This window comes from Mustela lutreola, chromosome 17 (assembly GCF_030435805.1).
Source record: "Mustela lutreola isolate mMusLut2 chromosome 17, mMusLut2.pri, whole genome shotgun sequence".
NCBI lineage: Eukaryota > Metazoa > Chordata > Mammalia > Carnivora > Mustelidae > Mustela > Mustela lutreola.
Window position 1 is genome coordinate 39738726 of NC_081306.1, and position 19907 is coordinate 39758632.

Consider the following 19907-nt stretch of genomic DNA (forward strand, 5'->3'; position numbering starts at 1 on the left):
TTCTTTATGTGATCATGAGTTAATATAAGTTGATTTTTTTCCCTCAGAGTAAAGGAGTTCTCGGACTCAGGGATCAGAACCTGATTCCTATAGAGCTGCAAGAATGAGTCAGACTACACCAACCCCGTCAGGTGAACCAAGCCTATTTTAAATATTTTTTTTCAAATGCTGAGGGTGGGGCGTTTTGGGCAAAATGGGTGAAGGGGAGCGGGAGGTACAGGCTTCCAGTTATGGAAGGAGTAAGTCGTGGGGATAAAGGGACAGCCCGGGGAGTATGGTCACTGGTATCGGGATAGGGCCTCGTGGTGACCGACGGCCGCTGCGCTTGCGGGGGGCAGAGTGTAACGTGTAGAGCCATCGAGTCCCTGCGTTGTACACCGGAAACTAGCTTAACGTCGTGTGTCAACTACACTTAACAAAAAACAATTTTTCAGACCTGGAAGAGCCTATAAATTTCCAATGTAAATTATTATTGATAGATTTTTAAAGGATCTCGAACTTTTATTTAGTTTTTTAGAGCATGACAAGCAGGGGAGTGAAGGGCAGAGGGAGAGAAGAGAACCTTAACGAGGCTCCATGCTCGGCGTGGAGCCCGACACGGGGCTTGAGATCATGACCTGAACCGAAATCAAGAGTCAGACGCCTAACCAATGGAGCCACCCAGGCGCCCCCAAACTTTTTTTATGGAAGCGTAGGAATTTTATTTTTTCCCAGTTTTATTGAGATGCAGTTGACCTAGGACATTGCATTAGTTCAAGGTGTACAACATAATGGTTTCATACGTGTATCTATGGCTGTTTGACTGCCCTGAATCGTTCTCTGGGGATTTTAAACGGGAACTTAGAAGAGCTCTGGTGATTTCTTTCCCTGCTGTTCTACTACACATTTGGTTTTGTCTTTTCTCAAGACTTTTTTAAAAGTATCTAGGGGCGCCTGGGTGGCTCAGTGGGTTAAAGCCTCTGCCTTCTGCTCAGGTCATGATCTCAGGGTCCTGGGATCGAGCCCCGCATCGGGCTCTCTGCTCTGCGGGGAGCCTCCTTCCTCCTCTCTCTCTCTGCCTGCCTCTCTGCCTACTTGTGATCTCTGTCAGGTAAATGGGTGGAATCTTTAAAAAAAAAAAAAAAAAAAAAGTATCTGAGCTGCATCAATCAGTCTTCAGATCCTTGTGACATGCCTTCTATGGGCTTTCTGCTTCCTGACAGAACCTTCCCACCCAGTCCCCCGCCCCCTCCATGCCCCCTGTGACGCCAGCCGGTCTCCCCTGCCGCAGGATTGACCAGACTCCCCGCCCCACGGCTTGGCTCTGCTGCACGCACTGACCCCTCTTCTCCCCCAGCCTTCTCCTGCTTCTGGAAGTAGCTCCGTGCTTCCCTGGAGAGGAGAATGCTGATGCAGGGCGTCTCCTGGGGCTATGGGCAGCCTCCCTTCGGTCCTCTGTTGGCTCCCGAGGGAGGAGACAGACGTGATGACAGGTCCTCGGTGCCATGTGTGTTCTGAAGCCCCCCCCCGAGACTGAGCTTTCATACGGCAGCTGTCGGCTCGCTTGTGCCCCATGTTGGGGTTTCTCTGCACTTGTTCACTCATGAAACTCTTGCCTTGAAGCCCAAGTGAAGAACGGGAGCTTTCCAGATCATTATTATGTTTTTAAAAATATTTTATTTATTTATTTGACAGAGATCACAAGTAGGCAGAGAGGCAGGCAGGGAGAGAGGGGGAAGCAGGCTCCCCACTGAGCAGAGAGCCCGATGCAGGGCTCGATCCCAGGACCCTGAGATCATGACCTGAGCTGAAGGCAGAGGCTTTAACCCACTGAGCCACCCAGGTGCCCTTTTCCGGATCATTATTAATGTCCTCCAGATTTGATTTATTTTTCTTGATTTTTTCCCCCCAGTCTGGCTTCATGTCGCTTCAAGGCCTCCAAACTCTGAGGAAGCTAAGCGGCTCCAAGGTGCCACCTTTCCTCCAGGAGGCCTCCTTGTCTTGTCTGCTCAAAGCAGCCCCTTTGTGATGGAAAACAGGTCTAACCCTGTCACCATCTCCCACAGCAATCTGTGTGGCTGGTCCCCGGCTGAGGTCCCCTGCAGCAGCGCCACCACTTGGCCCCACGACCAGAGGTGAAGCAGGAGAGCCACTGGTGGGCACTCCCCAGGCACAAGGACAGTCCCCATCCCAGGAGCAGCTGGGTCCTTGAGGCCAGAGGTAGTTTCTGGAGCTTGGGCCGTCCCCACCCTGCCTGACAGCCCACGAGCCTGGGGGCCAGTACCCCTACCGCGCCCAGCACTGTTCCCTCCCTGCCTCCCGTTGTATGTAGCCCGAGACCTCACCCACCCTGCCGCCCCTCAGAAAACTCCCTCTTCGCAGGCCCCTCCTGGTGTGGGTCCAGCTGCTTTGAACAACTGGGAGTGTTGGGGGAGGGGTTCCGGAGGGTCCCACACGAGGTTCCCCGAATTACCTCACTAAAAGCCTGTGCAATGTTCAGGGACTGTGAGCAGGGAAACCTGGTCTCGAACCCAGCCTGCAAGCAGTGAAATGCTTGAGGTGGAAGCCCCCCGAGGACGCTGCTGTCACGAGGGGGATCTCGGGGGGAGCTGAACGCACCTCCGGGGTTTGGGGGGCAGGAGGGCAGGGGCAACTCGGCCCTCAGGAAGCTGATCCCTGGCCCCTGGTGGCTCCCAGAGCAGCTCCACGCAGCCCACGGGACTCTGCAGGTCCCCAGAGCCTCCCCAGGGGATGGAGTTGGCTTCACAGCCTCCCGCCACCCATGGGGACGGAGCCTGGGCCCTGCGGTGGCATTTCCACCAGCTCCTCTGCAGGTGGTGAGTGAAAGAAGGGGACAAAAGGAGGGCGGAGCCCAGAGGGGCATGGGGCGGTCTTGGGCAGGTGCTTGGACAGGCCCCTCTGTGGCCCCCTCCTCCGTGCAGGCATCGCCCCCTTCCCCCACTCAGAGGCCACCAGGGTCCGGAGAGCCACGGGCATGCAGGCCACGCTGAAAACGGAGAAGGGCTCCAGGGTGGCCGCTGACAGGTGAGCGATGAGGCACTTGCATACCCTGTACAGAAATCCGAAGTCTTCATTTCAAGAATGGGAGGCGGCGGGGAGAGACTTCTGGACAATCTGCGGGCACGGGGGCTTCCCCAGGTCACACAGCACTGCCTGTCTGTCCGGGGCAGGAGGCCGTGTAGATCCGGGTTCCTGGGCCTGGTGCGGAGCCAGGGAGGCACCGGGCAGCATCCCTCGGGGTCTTCTCCGTCAGGCTAGGCTGCCCCTCCACTTCACTAAGCGACCAACTGGCTGATTCTCCTGTCAGTGTTCACTCACTCACCGCCACCCTGACCAAGGGACCACACATCCAGGGGCTCCTCCTGGACCTCCGCATCCTCGGGTGGAAGCTGTTCCGTCACAGGGTCACTCTGTCCGATTCTTCGGTCAACACTCTTCAGCATCTTCTGTGTTGCTGCGTCTGAGGCTCAAGAGGTACGCACCCCCCCAGAGTCACACAGTCACGAACCAGAGCCGCAGTCAGACTCGAGACCCTCCCAACCCCTCCTCATCCTCCGTCTCCCGGGGGGGGGGGGGGGGTGGTCACACCCAGCGCCGTGTCTTTGCCCAGAGTCCCAAGGGATGGTTCTCTGGTTCGACCCAACCACACCTTCACTCGACTGCCCTGTGCTCCCCGGGGAGCGGACGTCTGTTCTCTGGCCTCGGCTGCCCTGGCTTCTCAGGACACCTGCCGGCGGATGGGGAGAGAAGCAGCAGCCCGACACCCTGGGGCCAAGGACACAGAGAGGTAAGACCCTCGTGTGGGAAGCGCGGTGTCCGTGAACGTGGAACAGCAGGGGCCGTTAGGAAGGAGCATCTGCATGTCTGTGTGGAACACGGTCCAGTGCTCCGGGGAAGAAGATGCTGTTTTCTCCATTTTACAAAAGAGTAAACTGAGGCACAGGGTAGGTAACAGGTTCAAGGTCAAGTTACAAAGCCAGGATTCCACCCCAGGTCATGGCTCTCAAGGATGCCATCTTGCCCCTTGAGGGCCTTTTGTGTCGTATCAGTCCGTCTGTTTGACTATCAGGTTAGACGAGTGAGCTGTCGAGTGCCTGCGCCGGGCGAAGGCCAGTGTTGGTTGGTTGAGGGGAGAATGAAGGAACTAACCAGAAAGTTTCGAAAGAGCAGACTTAGGAAGTTGTTGCAGGGTGGCCTGTGTCTGTGCTGAGCCCACGGACACGCCGCGTTCCAGGGACTGACGGGTGGGAGTTACGGGGAAATATGACCAGTGGCGTCGAGGAAGCTGGCAGAGTCGGAAGCACTAGGAATCCGTCTCCACTCAGACGAAAACTCCACAATTCCGGAACTCTAGCGTCCACTGAATGCTTGCAAGTCCCAAGGGACAACTTGGCTGGTACATTCTGGTAAATTGTGAATTGCAGTCTATTTCAGCATTTAGTGTGGTAATGGCTGCCCGTCCCCTCACTCCTGGCACACGGCAGCCTGGGTTCTTGGTGCAGCTTGCCAAGGTCAGGGTCAGCAATAAGAACCTGGTCCTCCAGCTGTGAGATTCTGTATTCTGATCCCTGATGGCTGGTTTTGATCAAGGACGCGCAGACACAGAGGTGGGTAGCCGCTGTCACCTCCCCCACGGGCTGATGTGGCTTTCAGGCGATTTAAAGGAATCGCCCCTGTTGTTTTACTTATCCCCCCTCCCCCATTTCCTATTTTGGGAACCAAATGTTTAAGGTAAAGGACATTCAGAAGCAACTGTGGGGACAGTCACTATGGTCTCAAGATGGCTTGTCCCAAGAACTAATAAGAAGGTGGGACTTTTAGTCACAAAGGCGTTTAAGACATGGATTTTGCCAGCAACCCAAGGGAGCTTGGTTGAGGATTTGTCCCTGCTTGGGCCTCGAGAGAAGGCAGTATGACTGACACACAGCAGCTCGTGGGACCCCGAGCGGAGGAACAGCTGAAGCTGTGGAGGAGTCCTGATGCATGAAAAATGTGAGTTGTTTAAAAAAGAAAGAAAGAGGAACAGCCATGTAAACAGGGGAATTTAGAAAGCTACCCTCATGGTCACGGAAAGAAATGAGTTCAAGAAAGACCTCAAAAGCTTTCACCTCAGGCTGATCACAGACACTGTCAACAATTGAAAAGAAAAAATAAAACACCCTGGGGAAAGAGGATCATCAGATTTCCAGATTTACCTTATAAAATTCAAATGTCCAGTTTTCAACAAAAAGTGACAAGGCATACAAAGGTATGGCCCATTGAAAAAAACAAATGAACAGAAATCATCACTGAGGAAGCAGACAGCAAACTTACTAGACCGAAGACGTAAGAGAGGGTCAGAATTCCATATCCAGCAAAATTCCTCTTCGAAAGTGAGGCAGTTTGCTCCCACCAGAACCGCTTTACGAAGATCTCTAAAGGAATTCCTTCCCTTTGAATTGGAAGGATGCTTGCTAGACAGTCACTCAAAGCTGTGAGTAGAAATCAAAATCTCCAGTAAATGTAAACACATGGCCTGTTATAAAAAGCTCGCATTACTATAATTTTGATTTGGAGTCTACTTCTTATTTTCTACAGGATAGAGTAGGCAAATGCCAATGCATAACAAACTGCTCTATCTTACCGGGCACACAGCGTATAAAGATGTGATCTGGGACCGCACCCACAGAAGGGGCTGTGCAAGGGCAGGGGTATCTGTGCTATTCAGACTGGCCTAATTTTGGTTATGGTAGCATCAGGAAGTTAAGCGTAATCCCTGTGGCAACCTCAAAGAGAGCATCTATAGAACGTATACAAAAGGACACAAGAAAATATTCAAAATGTGTTACTATAAAAAAAAATCAACTACAAAAGGCAATAAGGAAGTGGGGGGCACAGAGAAAACAATAAAAGTCCCTTCTTATAAGTTACGAAATGTAAATGTATTAAACTCTCTAATCAAAAGGCAGAAGTTGAAGATTTCCCACTAGGAAGCTCCAGGCCTGCGCTACCCCCATGGAAACATGCAAAATACGTACGTGAAAACAACTACTGACTTGACGAAAAGAACTTCAGTTTTGCTTGCCTTTGCGTCGACCCTTCCTAGCACAATAATGCACGGTTGGGAGGAAGCAGCCCAGTTCCTGGTTCCCTACCTTGTCCTGGAAGGAGGAGAGCAGAACTCATCTGCAGTGCTCGGAGCTGTCTGGGCTCCCAAGAGACCGGTGAGCGGGCAGGCAGCCCAGAGCCCGGGAACGCAGCCGCACGAGAGACAGTGCGGAAGAGCCGCAGGCAGACCTGCTTGGAATGGGAGAACTTATTTGAAGTGATGGACAAAAATTTCTCAAATGGGAGTAAGGAAATGCACCTACAACTTTAAGAAACTCAACACATTCGACAACAAATGTAAAGCCAGGGACACCCACAGCAAACACTGGAAAACTGAAGGGCAAAGCGGACAGCCCTAGAGTACAGGACTCCGCAGTCCCTCACTCTCTGGAAGCCAGCACAGCCAGGTAGATCAGGAGGGAAACTGAGGACTGGCACAGCATTACAGACCACTCGGACCTAAAACAGACAGACAACATCCCCGCCAACAGCAGCAAAATACACGTTTTCCTCAAGTGCACAGGGAACATTCTCCACAACAGACCACGTTCTGTAAGGCCACGAATCAAGTCTCAAAACATTTTTTAAAGACTGAAAGCACACAAAACATTTGCTCTTCCCACAGTGGACTAAGCTAGAAATCAGAGACAGAAGGGAGAACTCCTGAGTCTGGGAAAAGTTGAGCAGTTCCGCACCACAAGGGAAAGTAGAACCTGTCTGGAGGCGTATCAAAACTAAAAGCCGCGCTGACACGGAAACTTGCAGCTAACAGACGCTTACATTGAAAAAGAAGAAAGGTCTGAAATCAAAAACCTACCTTATACCTTAAGGAACTAGGAAAAGAAAAAACTAAGCGGAAAGCTGGCAATAGGAAACAGTATGACAGCAGAGACCGAGAACAGAAAACAACAGAGAAAGCCAATGAAGTCAAGAGTTGGTTCTGCCAAAAACAAAAAATAGTCAACATAGTGGCAAACCTTCAGCTAAATGCCCATGGCAGGGGAAGGAGGACGAGGGCTTTCTTTTTTGTGGGATTAAAACAAATTTTTTTAAAAATCTCATTTCCACACCAAAATATCAGAGGCCAAAAAAATGTAAAGTCGTGAGTTTATTGCATATGTAACAAAATGAACCTGACCTCCCGGGTCCAGCCTGCTGTACAATCACTGTTGGTTGTGTGTTTCCAGCTGGTTCCATAACCACATTAAATAGAACTAGTATTTCTTTAAATACTTTTGATTTTTGACATAAAACAGAACACTAGTGTACAATTTTCACAAAATAAATCCGCGATAAAAACAGTGGGAAGAATAACAAGGATAGCAGCAATACTTAAAAACAAGACGTTACAAAATAAATTAAAAAATACATTATAAAGTGGTTGAGAAACAAAAATAAACAAATTTTTAAAATTCATACTATGTGTCGGGAAGGCTGCCGTGTGGCCCACACCTGGCTGCAGACGGGGCTGGGGGGCGGGGCGCCTCCTCTGCCCAAGGCCCTTCCTGCCAGATCCGCTCGGAGGACCCCCTCACCTGAACTGGGACCACGCGGCCGAGCAAGCTGAGGGAACACAATCCACCTGGTGGGCAGGTCCCCCCACAGGACAGAGCGGTCCTTCCTGTCCCCCAAGCAGCCCCTTTGTCTTTCCTACCTCCAGCACTGGCAGAGCGGTGGTTGGCTACATCCCTGAGGGTCGGCTAATGACCGCTGGTGAGGACCAGCCTGGAAGCGGGGCCCCTGAAGCATCTGGGCAAAGAGGTGAGTGGGGGATGGGCGGGTGGGGACTACCGTGGAGGGGACGAATGAGAGCTTGTGGGAGACGGGGTCCACATGGACCCAAAGCGGAGTGACCGGGAGCTTTTACCAACTGTCTGCCACACTACTCTTTGGGTGGCCCGATCCACTGTTGATCGTGAAGGTTCTAGAAGGGCAGTGCCACTGACACAGGCCCGTTTGGTGAGAGTCAGCGAGGGCTCTGGAACATTCTGCTCTTTCAGGCTTCACGGTCACACACAGCTGAGGAGGGGGCCCGCGTGCAAGGAGAAAAGCAGAGACTCGGGCCTCCGCCTGCGGAGCTGACGCCGGACACAGGCCAGCAGCCCAGGGCCGCCCAGTGCACTAAGGGTGGTTCCCCTGTTCCTCCCAACAGCAGGAAGATCGTCGGGAAGGAGCCGAACCCAGCATTCCCACTAGACCCTCGTCTCCTCACTAATTCCTGCAGAGTCTGACCAACACCAAAAGCAGCAGCTGGGCTTCCTCCCCCCTCAGTCCGGAGGTGCTCTCCGCTCGCTCGGGGAGCTCTTCTCGTCACGCGGTTGGGGTTCGCCTACGAGGGGAAGCCTCTCGCCTCTCTGGGCGCAGGTCTGGCGTTGACATTTGCTCACTCTTCCAGAGGAAGATTCCGAGGGAGGACTAGGGCATCAGGGGGAGCCAGCTTCGGGCACGCCCTCACAAGGATCATGGTAAACGAGACACGAGATGAGCCAAGCTGGGGCAAGGCAGAACTTCTGAAAGACCACGCCCACCGCCCGGCCTGGACTTCCTGAATGGGTTTGACAGACACACGGACATCGCTCCTAAGGAGCCCGGAGTACGCACTCCCGCAGCTCCGGGAACCCCCGGCCGACAACCCCCGTCCCCCGCCCCCAACGCCAGGCAGACCCTGTGATCCAAAGAGGGCCCAGAGCTGCCCTCGTGAGCCCCAGACTGCTTCGGGGCAGCCCGAGGACCCACAGCGAGATGAGAAGGGGAAGCGCGCCTCCCGACCCGCCACAGTCCGAAGGTGTCAGAACAGAGTCGTCCAAAAAGCTGCTTCCAAACCCCATAGCCGGATGCCAACCCCTAACTTCCAAACCAACAGCAGAATTTCAACAGTGAAATGTCTTGCTCGTGAATTCCCGCACACTTGCCCCCAAAACGAAAACAGTAACAAAAACCAAACAGGACAGCTGGCTGTCGCTGCCCTTCACGGAAGCCAGTCTCCGCTCGGACCACCTTGTCAAAATACTGCTGCGACTTGCTGTGCAAACTGGAAAGTGGGGTGAGAAACCCGGGCTCCGGCTTGCGCTGGCCTTGCGCAGCCCGTGAAGATGTCTGGGCAAGGGGACTGAGCAGTGACTGCTGGGTCGCCCTCTGACGCTCAGAAGATGACCAGAGTGAGCCAGAGCGGAACCGTGCTCCCCCCTCTACTGTCAGGTTTGCATTAAAACAGTGACTCGGGGGTGGGGGGTGTGTGCTGGGGTTAAGTCAGTGAGGTCAGCCGGTCCCCCCTCCCTTTGAGGTGCGTCTGCACCCAGCCAGCAGCTAGAACAACAGGCTTCTCTCTTGTTAGTTCAGCTCTTAGCAACTTCTGCGCAGAGGCTTTGTTAGTATTCAGTGACCCAGCCGACACCCGGGGGTGCGGGAGCCCCAGCCTGGGACTGGCCGCGAGGAGTGGAGGCTGGTTTGGTCTGTTCTCGTATAAACTCTGTTATGTGGTATTTTCACGGGAAAAATATCCCCAATTAGATAGATAACGTGGTCAAAGGGACTCTTAAAAAGAAAGATCATTTTTCTCTATGCAACACAAATTTTTCAGCCAGGATCCCCTGAAACCTGCCCCCAGGCCCGCAGCCGAGGCTGCCCCAGCCGCTTTACCTTTCCAAAAGGGAAGCGCACGCTTCTGCAGCAGGCTTCCCGGCGCGGCGCACTGCCCACCGACCACACGGTTCGCTTTCAGTTAGAAATTCATCTGGCACCCGGAGCAAGCGGCGACGATGGGTTTGGAGTTTGAGCTGCTGGACTTGCAAAGGGGCCTCGAGACCATTCTGACACAGAATAGCTGGCAGAGCCACCAGGTACAAACCCTCAGTAAGCCAGGCTCGGTTCCAGAACGTGTGGGTCGGTCTTCCTCTAGGGACCACAGGGCAGTGAGCCCATCACCGTTTGGGTTCCAGTCATAGCGGAATAGCCCGTGTGACCGAAGCCCAGTGCTAAACCTGGCTGCGTTTATTGGATGGGTGCTGGAAGGGGATGGGAGTCCGTCACAGAGGAGGAAAGTATGTGTGGGAGCCACCGGCCAAAGTCCCCCCCACCCCCTCGCTCCCTCAACGAAAAGGAGGGGAGACAACTCTTTGCCTCCGGTGACCTAGGGTTCCCGGGCCTCAGCCAGCCCTGAAGGAGGCACACAGAAAGCTTGCTTTGGGTCTGGTGGTCATGAGCTAGAATCTGTTGCCTTTGGTTGGTCTTCACTCCACAGCAAAGCCACACGTCTCCTCCACAGCCGTCAGCAGCTTCTCATAGAGCTTCTCATAGGATTCATACGGTGGGATGTCAATCCGATTAAAGCTGGAACAGGACAGAAGAGCGGGAGAGTCACTGCTGGGGGGATCCGGACCCAGGACCTGCTTCACGGACAAGGACAGGCGGGGGTGGAGCATCCGTGCCCCCCGAGCTAGCAGAGGGTGGTGAGTGTGAGTGTGTGTGTGTGTGTGTGTGTGCATGGACAGAGCCAAGAAAAGGGGGGAAGCATCTCCTTGCCTCGCTGGGTGAGGAGGCAGAGGCAAGCTCTCTGCTCCCCCCAAGTCCTCTTCTGCTCTGAAAGCAAAGATTTTTCATTGCACACACAGCAACACAGACCCTAAAATCTTGAAAACCAAAATTAACTCAATTACTATTTCCTGGTTCTATGAGGACAAAGCTCTCGGCTCGTTTTGTGTGTTGTCTTTGAGGAAAATTATTTCGTACGAAACACCACCTTTGCAGAGAGCCCCGCAATCCAGACCGGCTGACAGGTCACCCCTACCTCCATCTACTGCACGCCCAGCCGATCCCCTGTGACTTGATATGAGACCAAAGGGGGCAGTCCGGAGTATTTCTTGCAAAAACAAGCTATAGCTCAAAACTAATAAAATAGCAAATCCCGGACACGGACATGAAATGAATAGAAATGAGGGAGGAGATGAATCAACATCTCCCTGGGGAAACTCATCTCTACTATTGTGTTTAAAAAAAAAACTCTTTAAGAAGGATATTCTCTCCTAACAAAAGAAATACAGAATTCTGAGAGGCCATAGAGTGACTAAATTACAAGGGGTTAAACAGCTAAGGATTTTTTTTTTTTTTTAAGATTTTATTTATTTATTTGACAGAGAGAAACCAAGCAGGCAGAGAGAGAGAGAGAGGAGGAAGCAGGCTCCCTGCTGAGCAGAGAGTCCAATGCGGGACTCGATCCCAGAACCCTGAGATCATGACCTGAGCCGAAGGCAGAGGCTTAACCCACTGAGCCACCCAGGCAGCCCAAGGATGGTTTTTTGAGAAAGAATTGGGGTGAATGGTGGGATAGTCTGAGCGGGGGGCTTCAGCATCAGATGCCGCCGCTCATGGCTGTTGTGTTCCAGCACGGAACTGGGCCAGGCCTTGGCCACAGGGAGGCGAGCAGCTGCTGAGAACGGATACGGTGCTGCTGGGCCGGCCGCGCCGAGAAACGGGAAGCCACAGCCCCGGGCTCCCACCCCGGAACGTTCTGTTGTGCCCCGTGCCTCCCAAGGACCAGGACCTGGCTCTCCTGAACTAGACACGCTGGCCTTCTCGGTACATGGCTTCTGAGACAAAGCGTATGTAAGTAACTTGATTTTTAATCTGCTGTAGATACTATTTAAGTTCAAAGTCTGGGGAAGAAATACTGTTCAGTACACAAGATGCATCATCACAGACTAAGTTCCCAGAAGGAAAATGGGGTCCCAGGAAGTGAAGGCGGGTAACTCCAGATGAAAACCTACAGTTTTGGGGCACGTGGATGGCGCATTCGGTTACGCGTCTGCCCCTTGGTTCCAGCTCAGGTCCTGATATCAAGCCCCGCATCTGACTCTGAGCTCCCCGCAGAGTCTGTTCCGGTTTCTCTCTCCCTCCTTCCCTCCTCCTGCCCCTGCTCGCTCTCGATTTCTAATTAAGTCTTAAAAATAGAAACTATAGAGTTTTGGGGGCGCCTGGGTGGCTCAGTCAGTTGAGCGTCCCAAGTATCGATCTCAGCTCGGGTCCCGATCTCGGAGTTACGAGACCCAGCCCCAGGTCACATGGACATGGAGGCTGTTTAAGATTCTCCCTCTTCCTCGGCCCCTCCCCACCACTCACGTGTACTCGCTCACTCTCTCTAAAAACTAAAATAAAAAAAAAATTTAAGAAGAGAAACTAGTTTTCCTGCAGAGAGGGACGTGTGTGCTCGCGCACAGGAAGACAAGACTGGACCTGCCGGAGCGCCAGGCGACACGAAGCCCATGTCACAACGGACTTCTGACAACCCTCCTGCGACCCGCTGCCAAGTGCTCCTTCTGGCTGACGCTGGGGCCATCGCCAGTGGCCCCGGGACGCTGATTAAGGAAGCGGAGCGCTCCATCCCAGAAAAGAGCTGCGACAAGTCATGCAAAGGGCAGCAACCCCGGAGACAGGCTCCCGGGGAACGGGCCTTACCAGGTATGGGCCTTCGGGAGGTTGTCTGTGTTGGCGTCGATGAGGTGGATGGTGAAGAGCCGGGGCCCTGCCGCGCCTGTAGAGCCTTACGAGAAAACATTCTAGTTAATGCACGTCAGAGGCAGGGCCCGACCCCGACCCCGCTGCCCACCACACCCTCAGCCTAGTGCCGGGGTGGGCTGTGCTGCCCAAGGTCATGGGCTTCTTGTGGCAGCATAAGCCTCTGTGTGGCTTAGCATCTGCTGACCGTGGCTATCCAGGGGCCTCTACCAGACATTCTAGAAAAATCACAGGGCAAGAGCAAAGACTGGTGAGAACTCTCCTGTGCCCCGGCCACGAACCCACTCAAGTGGGGGTATCTGAAGGGTAAAGTCCTTAAACTACCAGTGATACTTTTTTTTCTTTTTTCTTTTTGGAGAGAAATTTTTAGCCAGCAGGCCCACTACTGGCAGAGGAGCAGAGTTATAACAAAAGCAAGACACGGGGTCACAAAATCTCCCCGGGAGAGTTTCAACGGGAAGAGAAAAGGACACAACACCTGGGCCGAAAGCCCAAGGGGACGGAAGGAACTTCTGTCACTCAGAGACGTCCTGGAAATACGGAGACGTCTACAGGGAATATTCTATACGTGAAATGTGTCTGCTCTCACTACTAATATGCAAAATTCCATGTACTAGGTCTAAATATACAATTATGCCATACCTTTTTCTTTCTTGCTCTCAGGGTTATCAAAAATCTAGATGTCAAATTTTTTTTTTAATCACTGTCAGAAGGACTGAGAGACAGGACGGATACCCAAACTGAACAGTGGAGCCTATCGGGCAGTGCATTTGCACAGAGAACAAAACCGAGTCCCAGGGAGGACCCCTGGCGTTAATGACCAACACAGGAGCCAGAGACGTCCATCTCCTACGTCTCAGGCCAGGCCTCTCTCCCCCACGCTCAGGCCCGCCTTGAGAGAACCGCTGTCAGACTCAGAAATGAATCCGTGGTGCACGTCACGAACTCTGATCTCTTTCCTCAGAGCCTTGCTGCGCCTCCTACCCTCCCTCTCAACCAGTTCTGTAGGGGAAGGCGACGCACTGGATCCACAGGGCCCTTCCTCGCTCAGGTCTCGCCCGACCCCGCTGCGAGCAAGCACCGGGCTGGCCGGCCCCCGGCTGCAGACTGCCCCCCACATCCCCCTCCTTCCCGAGCCCGTGACCCGCAGGGATGCTGGGAAAGGCGGGTTTGGCAGGAAGCTGGGCTGTGCTGACATTCTCTCCTACATGTTACGGGTGTGTTCTTGGGCAGAGGCTCACACAGCCTGGAGCCCCAGAAGCCAGCATCGGATGGAAGAGCCACCAGAGCTCCCCACGTTCTATGCAGGAAAGAGGGTCTCTACGGCCCCTGGGGGGTAGGGTAGCCCCTTCCACAATGCTAGGCAGTTGTTCTGAGGGAACACCGGCCACACCCGTCCCTAGCAGACGTTTCTAGAATCCCGGCATGGCCTGGCAGGGGGCGCGCCTGGGGGAGATGCCTGGGGCCAGGAGCCCCGCCTCCACGTCAGTCACCTTGCAAAGCCTTGAAGCCTTGGAGAGGGACCCGGGTGGACCCCGTCACGAACTGCAGGAGCCTGGCCCTCCTCTCCTCGTCGAAGGTCTCCACCGCCTGCCAGAACCAGCGGACGATGTTGCTGTCGGCCCCGCAGTGCTTCAGCCGCGTGTTGGACTTCCAGTCGCTCACGTCGATCTTATCCAGGCCGCCGATGATCAGCTGTGAGGGCGTTCGGCAGCAGGTCAGACCCCAAACCGGGGTCATGACACGCGCCCCCGCTCCAGCTCCCAGGACGGGAGAGGAGGAAATTTACTGTGTCTGAGTAAATGAGCCCCAGGCCTGGACAGGCAGGGAGCGTGGCGGTGTGCCCGATGCTGCCACGCTGGGCTGCTTTCGGACCCCCAGCTTCGGGCTTTCTCACAACCACAGCTCAGCGCTGCATCACAGCGGCGAGGAGTCGGTACGGGAGAACCAGCTGTAAAATGGGGCTGGGACCAGCAGAGGTTGAAGGCTGGAGTGGAAGGTCCACGCGTACGTGGGTCTGCCCGGGGTGGGAGGTGCCTCACCGGGGACAGAAAGAAGGATTTCATAGCCCCGAGCCATTCGGCATCAGAGGTGGAACCCGCTGTGTTCGAGCACTTGAAGTGTGATTAGGGGAGACAATAACACTTTGTTCCGAGTCTAATAATAGCCAGAACAAAAGCAGAAAGCTGATGTGCCGGGGGAACCTGGTTATATGCGAGATAACTTCCTCGGTGCAAGGGGACTACACTGGAGGGGGTTAGGAACCTCCACTGACAGAGATTCTGAAAAATAAGATAAGCCACAGAACACCCACACGACGTCCAGAGAAGGATCTGGACTGGCTGCTGCCAAGCAGACAGACACTCACTCTAGCCCTGTTATTCTGGAGCCCCGAGAGCCCCGGCCCTGCTGGGGAATAGGGGAGCCTCACTCTGCCACCACATGTAAAACAAGAAAATAGGGATCACGCTCGCGACCTTGACTGTGGACTTGGCTCAGCCCAGTAAGCACCCACCTCCAGTTCCTTCTGGTCGAAAGGCTTTAGTAAGTGTTGAGGAATGAGTTCATTAAATCCTTTCTGGAGAGCTAAGAACTGGGCTTCGATCCCCCTCATGAATCTCCAGTTTACGTACAACCTGAAAGACAAAGTCCCAGGAGTTGGGAGGCGATACCAAACGGGGCAAGAGAACACTTTTCCCTCCGTAGCAGGGTCGGCCATCATCTGCTGAACCTCACCCCGCCCCACCCGCCGCCAGGCCTCCCCTGGGTGGTGGTGTTTGGGGGGAGGGGGCATGAACCCCCCCGGCAGCTGGTAGGACCGGGTTAAAAATAAGTCAGTCAGCCCAGGCCTGGACACATTCCGAAGCTTTACTAAAAATAGGCCTGACCTGTTAGTAAAGTAATTCTTTACTAAGAATTGACCTGACCTGTTACAACGATTCTGGCCATTGTTTAAAAGTAGATTTGAAAGTAAGATTCGGGGACATCATGAGAGCCACACACCAGTCAGGCCCCCCAAACACTCCAACGTGCCCACAGGCTTCCAGATTTCTAGTGTCGGCAACTCGTCATTTCTTTGCCGTCAGAGGTGAGGCCACGATGGAGCAGACTTCCTCGAGACTGAACTCAAGGAAACTTCCAGGCTCCACTTCTCTCCTACACTCACCACTTCACACCCAGAATCGGGAGGCCATTTGCAATCCCTTGTGCCACTTGGGATCGGGGTGGGGGGGGATCATTACTGCCCCTTCAACAGGTCAGGCCTGGTGGCATCGGGGCTCCCCCATGCAGAGCCCGCAGAAGCCGACAGTTCAATTACTGTGATTCTGGCCCCACGTGCTGACAGGGACAGGGAAGCCTCTGACAGTGAAGGAGCTGTGACCTGCTAAATGTGGACCCAGCTGTGCCCGGGATGGTCCTGGGCATCCAGATGCCCCAGTGGCGGCCACCATCCCCTGGAACATTACCGGACATATTCTTTCTTGTTCTCCTCTGTGACAGGAACGTTTCGGCCGTTGGGCTTCAGTTCATGCTGAAGAATCCTCCCGAAGGCATTGTGCTCCACGCAGAAGGTGTGGTCCAGCACGGGGGTGATATCGTTCTCTCTGTAGGAGTTAGGACAGAAGACGGAGGTCAGACCTTTGCCGCAGCACAGCAGAGAACAGAACACGAGCGAGGAAGATCCAGGGGACAGACAGACAGAACTGACCGCCTGCCTCCCCAGAGCTGCAGGAGGAGCTGCCGCAGGCAGACACAGAGCCTGTGCCAGCGCAGGGGTGCGGATACTGGGAGGAGCCGGGGGACCCCAGCTCCACGTCCATGTTCCCCCGACCCTCGGCTTCCCCCTTCGCAGGAAGGTGATGGCAGCCCTACCATTCTGTGATTTTACAAGACATGGTGACCTGATTGCTTTGTCACCTGAGTCTCTGAACAGAAAGGAGGGATTCACAAAGAGCGGAGTCCAAGGAAAAGCCACCTGCAGGGACACACACCTACACAAGACCGCCCCCCCTTTAAAGCAGCCACTCACACAAAGTGGCACTTGAGAGAGTTCAAACGGCCCCCTGCCCCTGCCGCACTTCTGGCAACACAGAGTGAAAGCTCTCCCGTGGGCTGGAGGCCCGCCCCTCGCAGACTGCCCGTTCCCAGTGGGGACACGCGAAGTGGAGCCGACAGAGCACAGGACACAACTGAGTTCAGCTCCTCGGCGTGCCCTCCCCCTGCCAGAGGCTGGATCTCTTGCTCCTGTGGACTCAGCTCCCTCCCAAGGACCGTGTCCCCAGGGTTCGGGGCCGACTACTTTCAAAAGCGTTTTAGGAGACTTCTAAAACAACGGTGACGAAATGGAATTTTTCTTGATCTTTTTCTTGTATCAAATACTTTGACATAAGGTACTTTGCTACTGATTTTGGTTTTGACTTTCCATCTCCCCATGAGAGCCAAAAGCAAACCACCTGCCCATCTGTCAGGCCAAGGATTACAAGGATGTGTGATCCTTAAGAATTTGAGGAGACAGGGGAGGGGTGTCTGGGTGGCTCAGTGGGTTAAGTCTCTGCCTTTGGCTCAGGTCATGATTCCTAGGGTCCTGGGATCGAGGCCTGCTCCCTCTGCCTGCCTCTCTGCCTACTTGTGATCTCTCTCTGTCAAATAAATAAAATCTTAAAAAAAAAAAAAAAGAATTTGACAAGACAACAAAAGAAATTAGTCTATAAAGTGAAACTGGCCAAACATCATGAAGAATGTTAACTGAGTATTTCTTATTCGATCTACTTTTATGCATCTGGTTGTGAAACAGCATTTTCTTTCTCTAACTTCACACCCACCCCTCAAAAACAATCACATGCACACACACATACACACATGCGCAGAACGAATGTATCTGGCGTACAAGAGGGTGGCTGTGCACGAATTCGCCATTGTCCGAACAGCAAGGCTGTACTTACAGAATCCACACTAGGCTCTTATGTAATTCTGGATCCACCGACTCCAAATCTGAGAGCTGGATGGGCTTCCCCAGGAGCTGCTTATAGAAGGGAACCGTGAAGCCTCCGTTGATGTAGTGTCCGTGGAACACAGCGAGACCCATGATCCGGCCCACAAAGTGGAAGTAAGATAGATGGTCCTGTAGGAGGCACCAGAGAACACGAAGTCATCAGAAGAAGGCCCGGCCAAAGTGGGAACCTCGAGCTTCGGGCTTTCTCCAAGCTTCTCCAGAGAATGAACCGTCCCATCACGACCGAACACGGACTCGGTTACTCACGGGCTGTGCTCACCGACAGAGAAAGGAAGGCTGGTTAGATAGTCAAAAGCCAGAGCTCGTGTTTTGTAGAGATCATCTGAGCATTTGAAAGGCCCTTAGTTCAAACACCTCCTCCGGATTGCGACATCATTTGTGGCACTTGGTGTAGAAGGAAAATGCAGAACCCCTTACTCAAAAATTAAGAATTTCAATATGGGCAATGGCAGAATCAAACCAAGCACAGGCCCTTCTAAGTGCAGGGCGCCTGGGGAAGCCGGCCGCCTTCTCACTGTGCTACCAGAAAGAGAGCAGAGGGCAATCCCTCCCGAGTCCCTGGAGAAAGCGGAAGAGAAAAAATCCGAAGAAGGAAGACAAAATGAAAAAGGAACATAAAGGAAAATCCTCTGCACGTGAAGCACTCTAAAACTAGAGCTCTTCTGGCTTTTAACAGGGAAATACACATCTCTGCTTCCAGTTGGAATTATAATCGGAATTCATCAAAACCTCATTTCCATTTAGGCTCTGTCATATTTGAATGTTTGTAGAGTAGAGCTGATCCCAGACTGCCTCAGGGCCGTGGGCTCGGCAGCAGTGACCACAGGACACGGCCCCACGGGGAGAGCCCTCCACACGCCGGCTGTCTAACCTCAGGCCAGTCACTCACTCCACACTCACGTTTCCTCTCAAACGAGCCGCTAAAAGTGTCCACACTTGTTGGCCACAAGACCAATTATGGAAAATTCTAATTTTGACTGGGAGAAGATGGATTTCATAGCCCAGGTCTCAGAATGACATGATCAGCAAATCCTCCGACCTTGGTTCCCTCAACTGGCGAAAAAGGGCTCTGAGTAGTCCGAGCAGTTCAGTTTCACTCTTGCTGTCTTTGAAATTAACATACCCTGTGATCCCGGGCCTGGGAGAGAAATCATTCCCCTTAATCTGGTTCCCACTCGGCCTTTTGCTGTCTGTTTACCACAGACTCCGAGCAAGTCCAGATCGAACAGACCGAGGATAGAGACCAAACCTGGAAATCCATTTTTTAAAATGTTCCAATTTGCCCTTCTCCATTCATGAATACTTACGGGGTTGATTGAGGAATCTGGGTTGATCTGCAACATGTAAATGTTGTCCGTAGAATATTGGAAGAGTCCGTAATATGGATTCAACATTTCATGGCACAGTAAGTAAAGCCACTCCCTAGGAACAAGAACAGTGGAAAGGCATTTCATACGTGCGAGAACGTCCGGTCTTCGGTCTTACCAGACAGACGGGTTCCCTGTGTCCTGGAAGGCCCCACTGGTGGGGATACCCTGCTCTGAGAGAAGGGGCCTAGCACAGACTGGGAAGGAACAACTTGCTTCTGGCTGAATGAGAAATAATGGCTTTTCTGGCCCTGACCCTGCACAGGTTGGAAGCTGAGGAAGACCCGCACTGACCCGAGTCAGGACCGCCTCCTCGAGGCAGTCCTCTCGACAGCTACCTGGTCAGCTTTCCTGCACCTCAGCTAAAATTCTCTCTGCTACTGTGCAGAGACACACATCTCGGGTGATGACGCTCGTGCTGTGGTAGTAACAGACAAATGTACTGTAAGAAGGACCGAGATCCTAGTTTTATTTTAAAAAGCGTGTGCGCGTGCGCACATACACACAAAACAGGAAAGCTGTCTACAAAGAGCAAAGAGAAAGAGGGGGACGATTTGCGCTGACAGTAGTTAACTTGAGAATTAACATTCTGGGGTTGGGGCGCCTGGGTGGCTCAGTGGGTTGGGCCGCTGCCTTCGGCTCGGGTCATGATCTCAGGGTCCTGGGATCGAGTCCCACATCGGGCTCTCTGCTCGGCAGGGAGCCTGCTTCCTTCTCTCTCTCTCTGCCTGCCTCTCAGTGTACTTGTAATTTCTCTCTGTCAAATAAATAAATAAAATCTTTAAAAAAAAAAAAACAAAACATTCTGGGGCATCTGCAGTCTTCTTTTGCTTCTTTCTAGAAAGTTCTTCAATTTCCACTATAACATGTTATTACACTTAAGCGAGGAGAAGATATTTCACAGTCTGGGGAGATGGATTAAGAATAAC

The 19907-nt window shown here is 53.2% G+C and overlaps 1 protein-coding gene across 5 annotated transcripts in view; it reads right to left on the bottom strand.

Annotated features, from left to right (window-relative positions):
• Positions 1 to 7164: 7164 nt before the first annotated feature.
• SMURF1 (SMAD specific E3 ubiquitin protein ligase 1) overlaps positions 7165 to 19907 on the bottom strand; it is a 106585-nt gene continuing 93842 nt past the window's right edge. For 4 of the 5 annotated variants that reach the window (XM_059155632.1, XM_059155629.1, XM_059155633.1 and 1 more), the window contains 7 exons: positions 18919 to 19033; positions 17541 to 17719; positions 16065 to 16202; positions 15113 to 15233; positions 14091 to 14292; positions 12538 to 12622; positions 7165 to 10416 (listed from right to left, as the gene is read on the bottom strand). In XM_059155632.1, coding sequence (XP_059011615.1) covers positions 10317 to 10416; positions 12538 to 12622; positions 14091 to 14292; positions 15113 to 15233; positions 16065 to 16202; positions 17541 to 17719; positions 18919 to 19033 — 940 coding nt within the window. In that variant the 3' untranslated portion in view covers positions 7165 to 10316. The remainder of the gene's footprint in view (positions 10417 to 12537; positions 12623 to 14090; positions 14293 to 15112; positions 15234 to 16064; positions 16203 to 17540; positions 17720 to 18918; positions 19034 to 19907) is intronic. The other variant, XM_059155630.1, reaches the window with a different exon arrangement.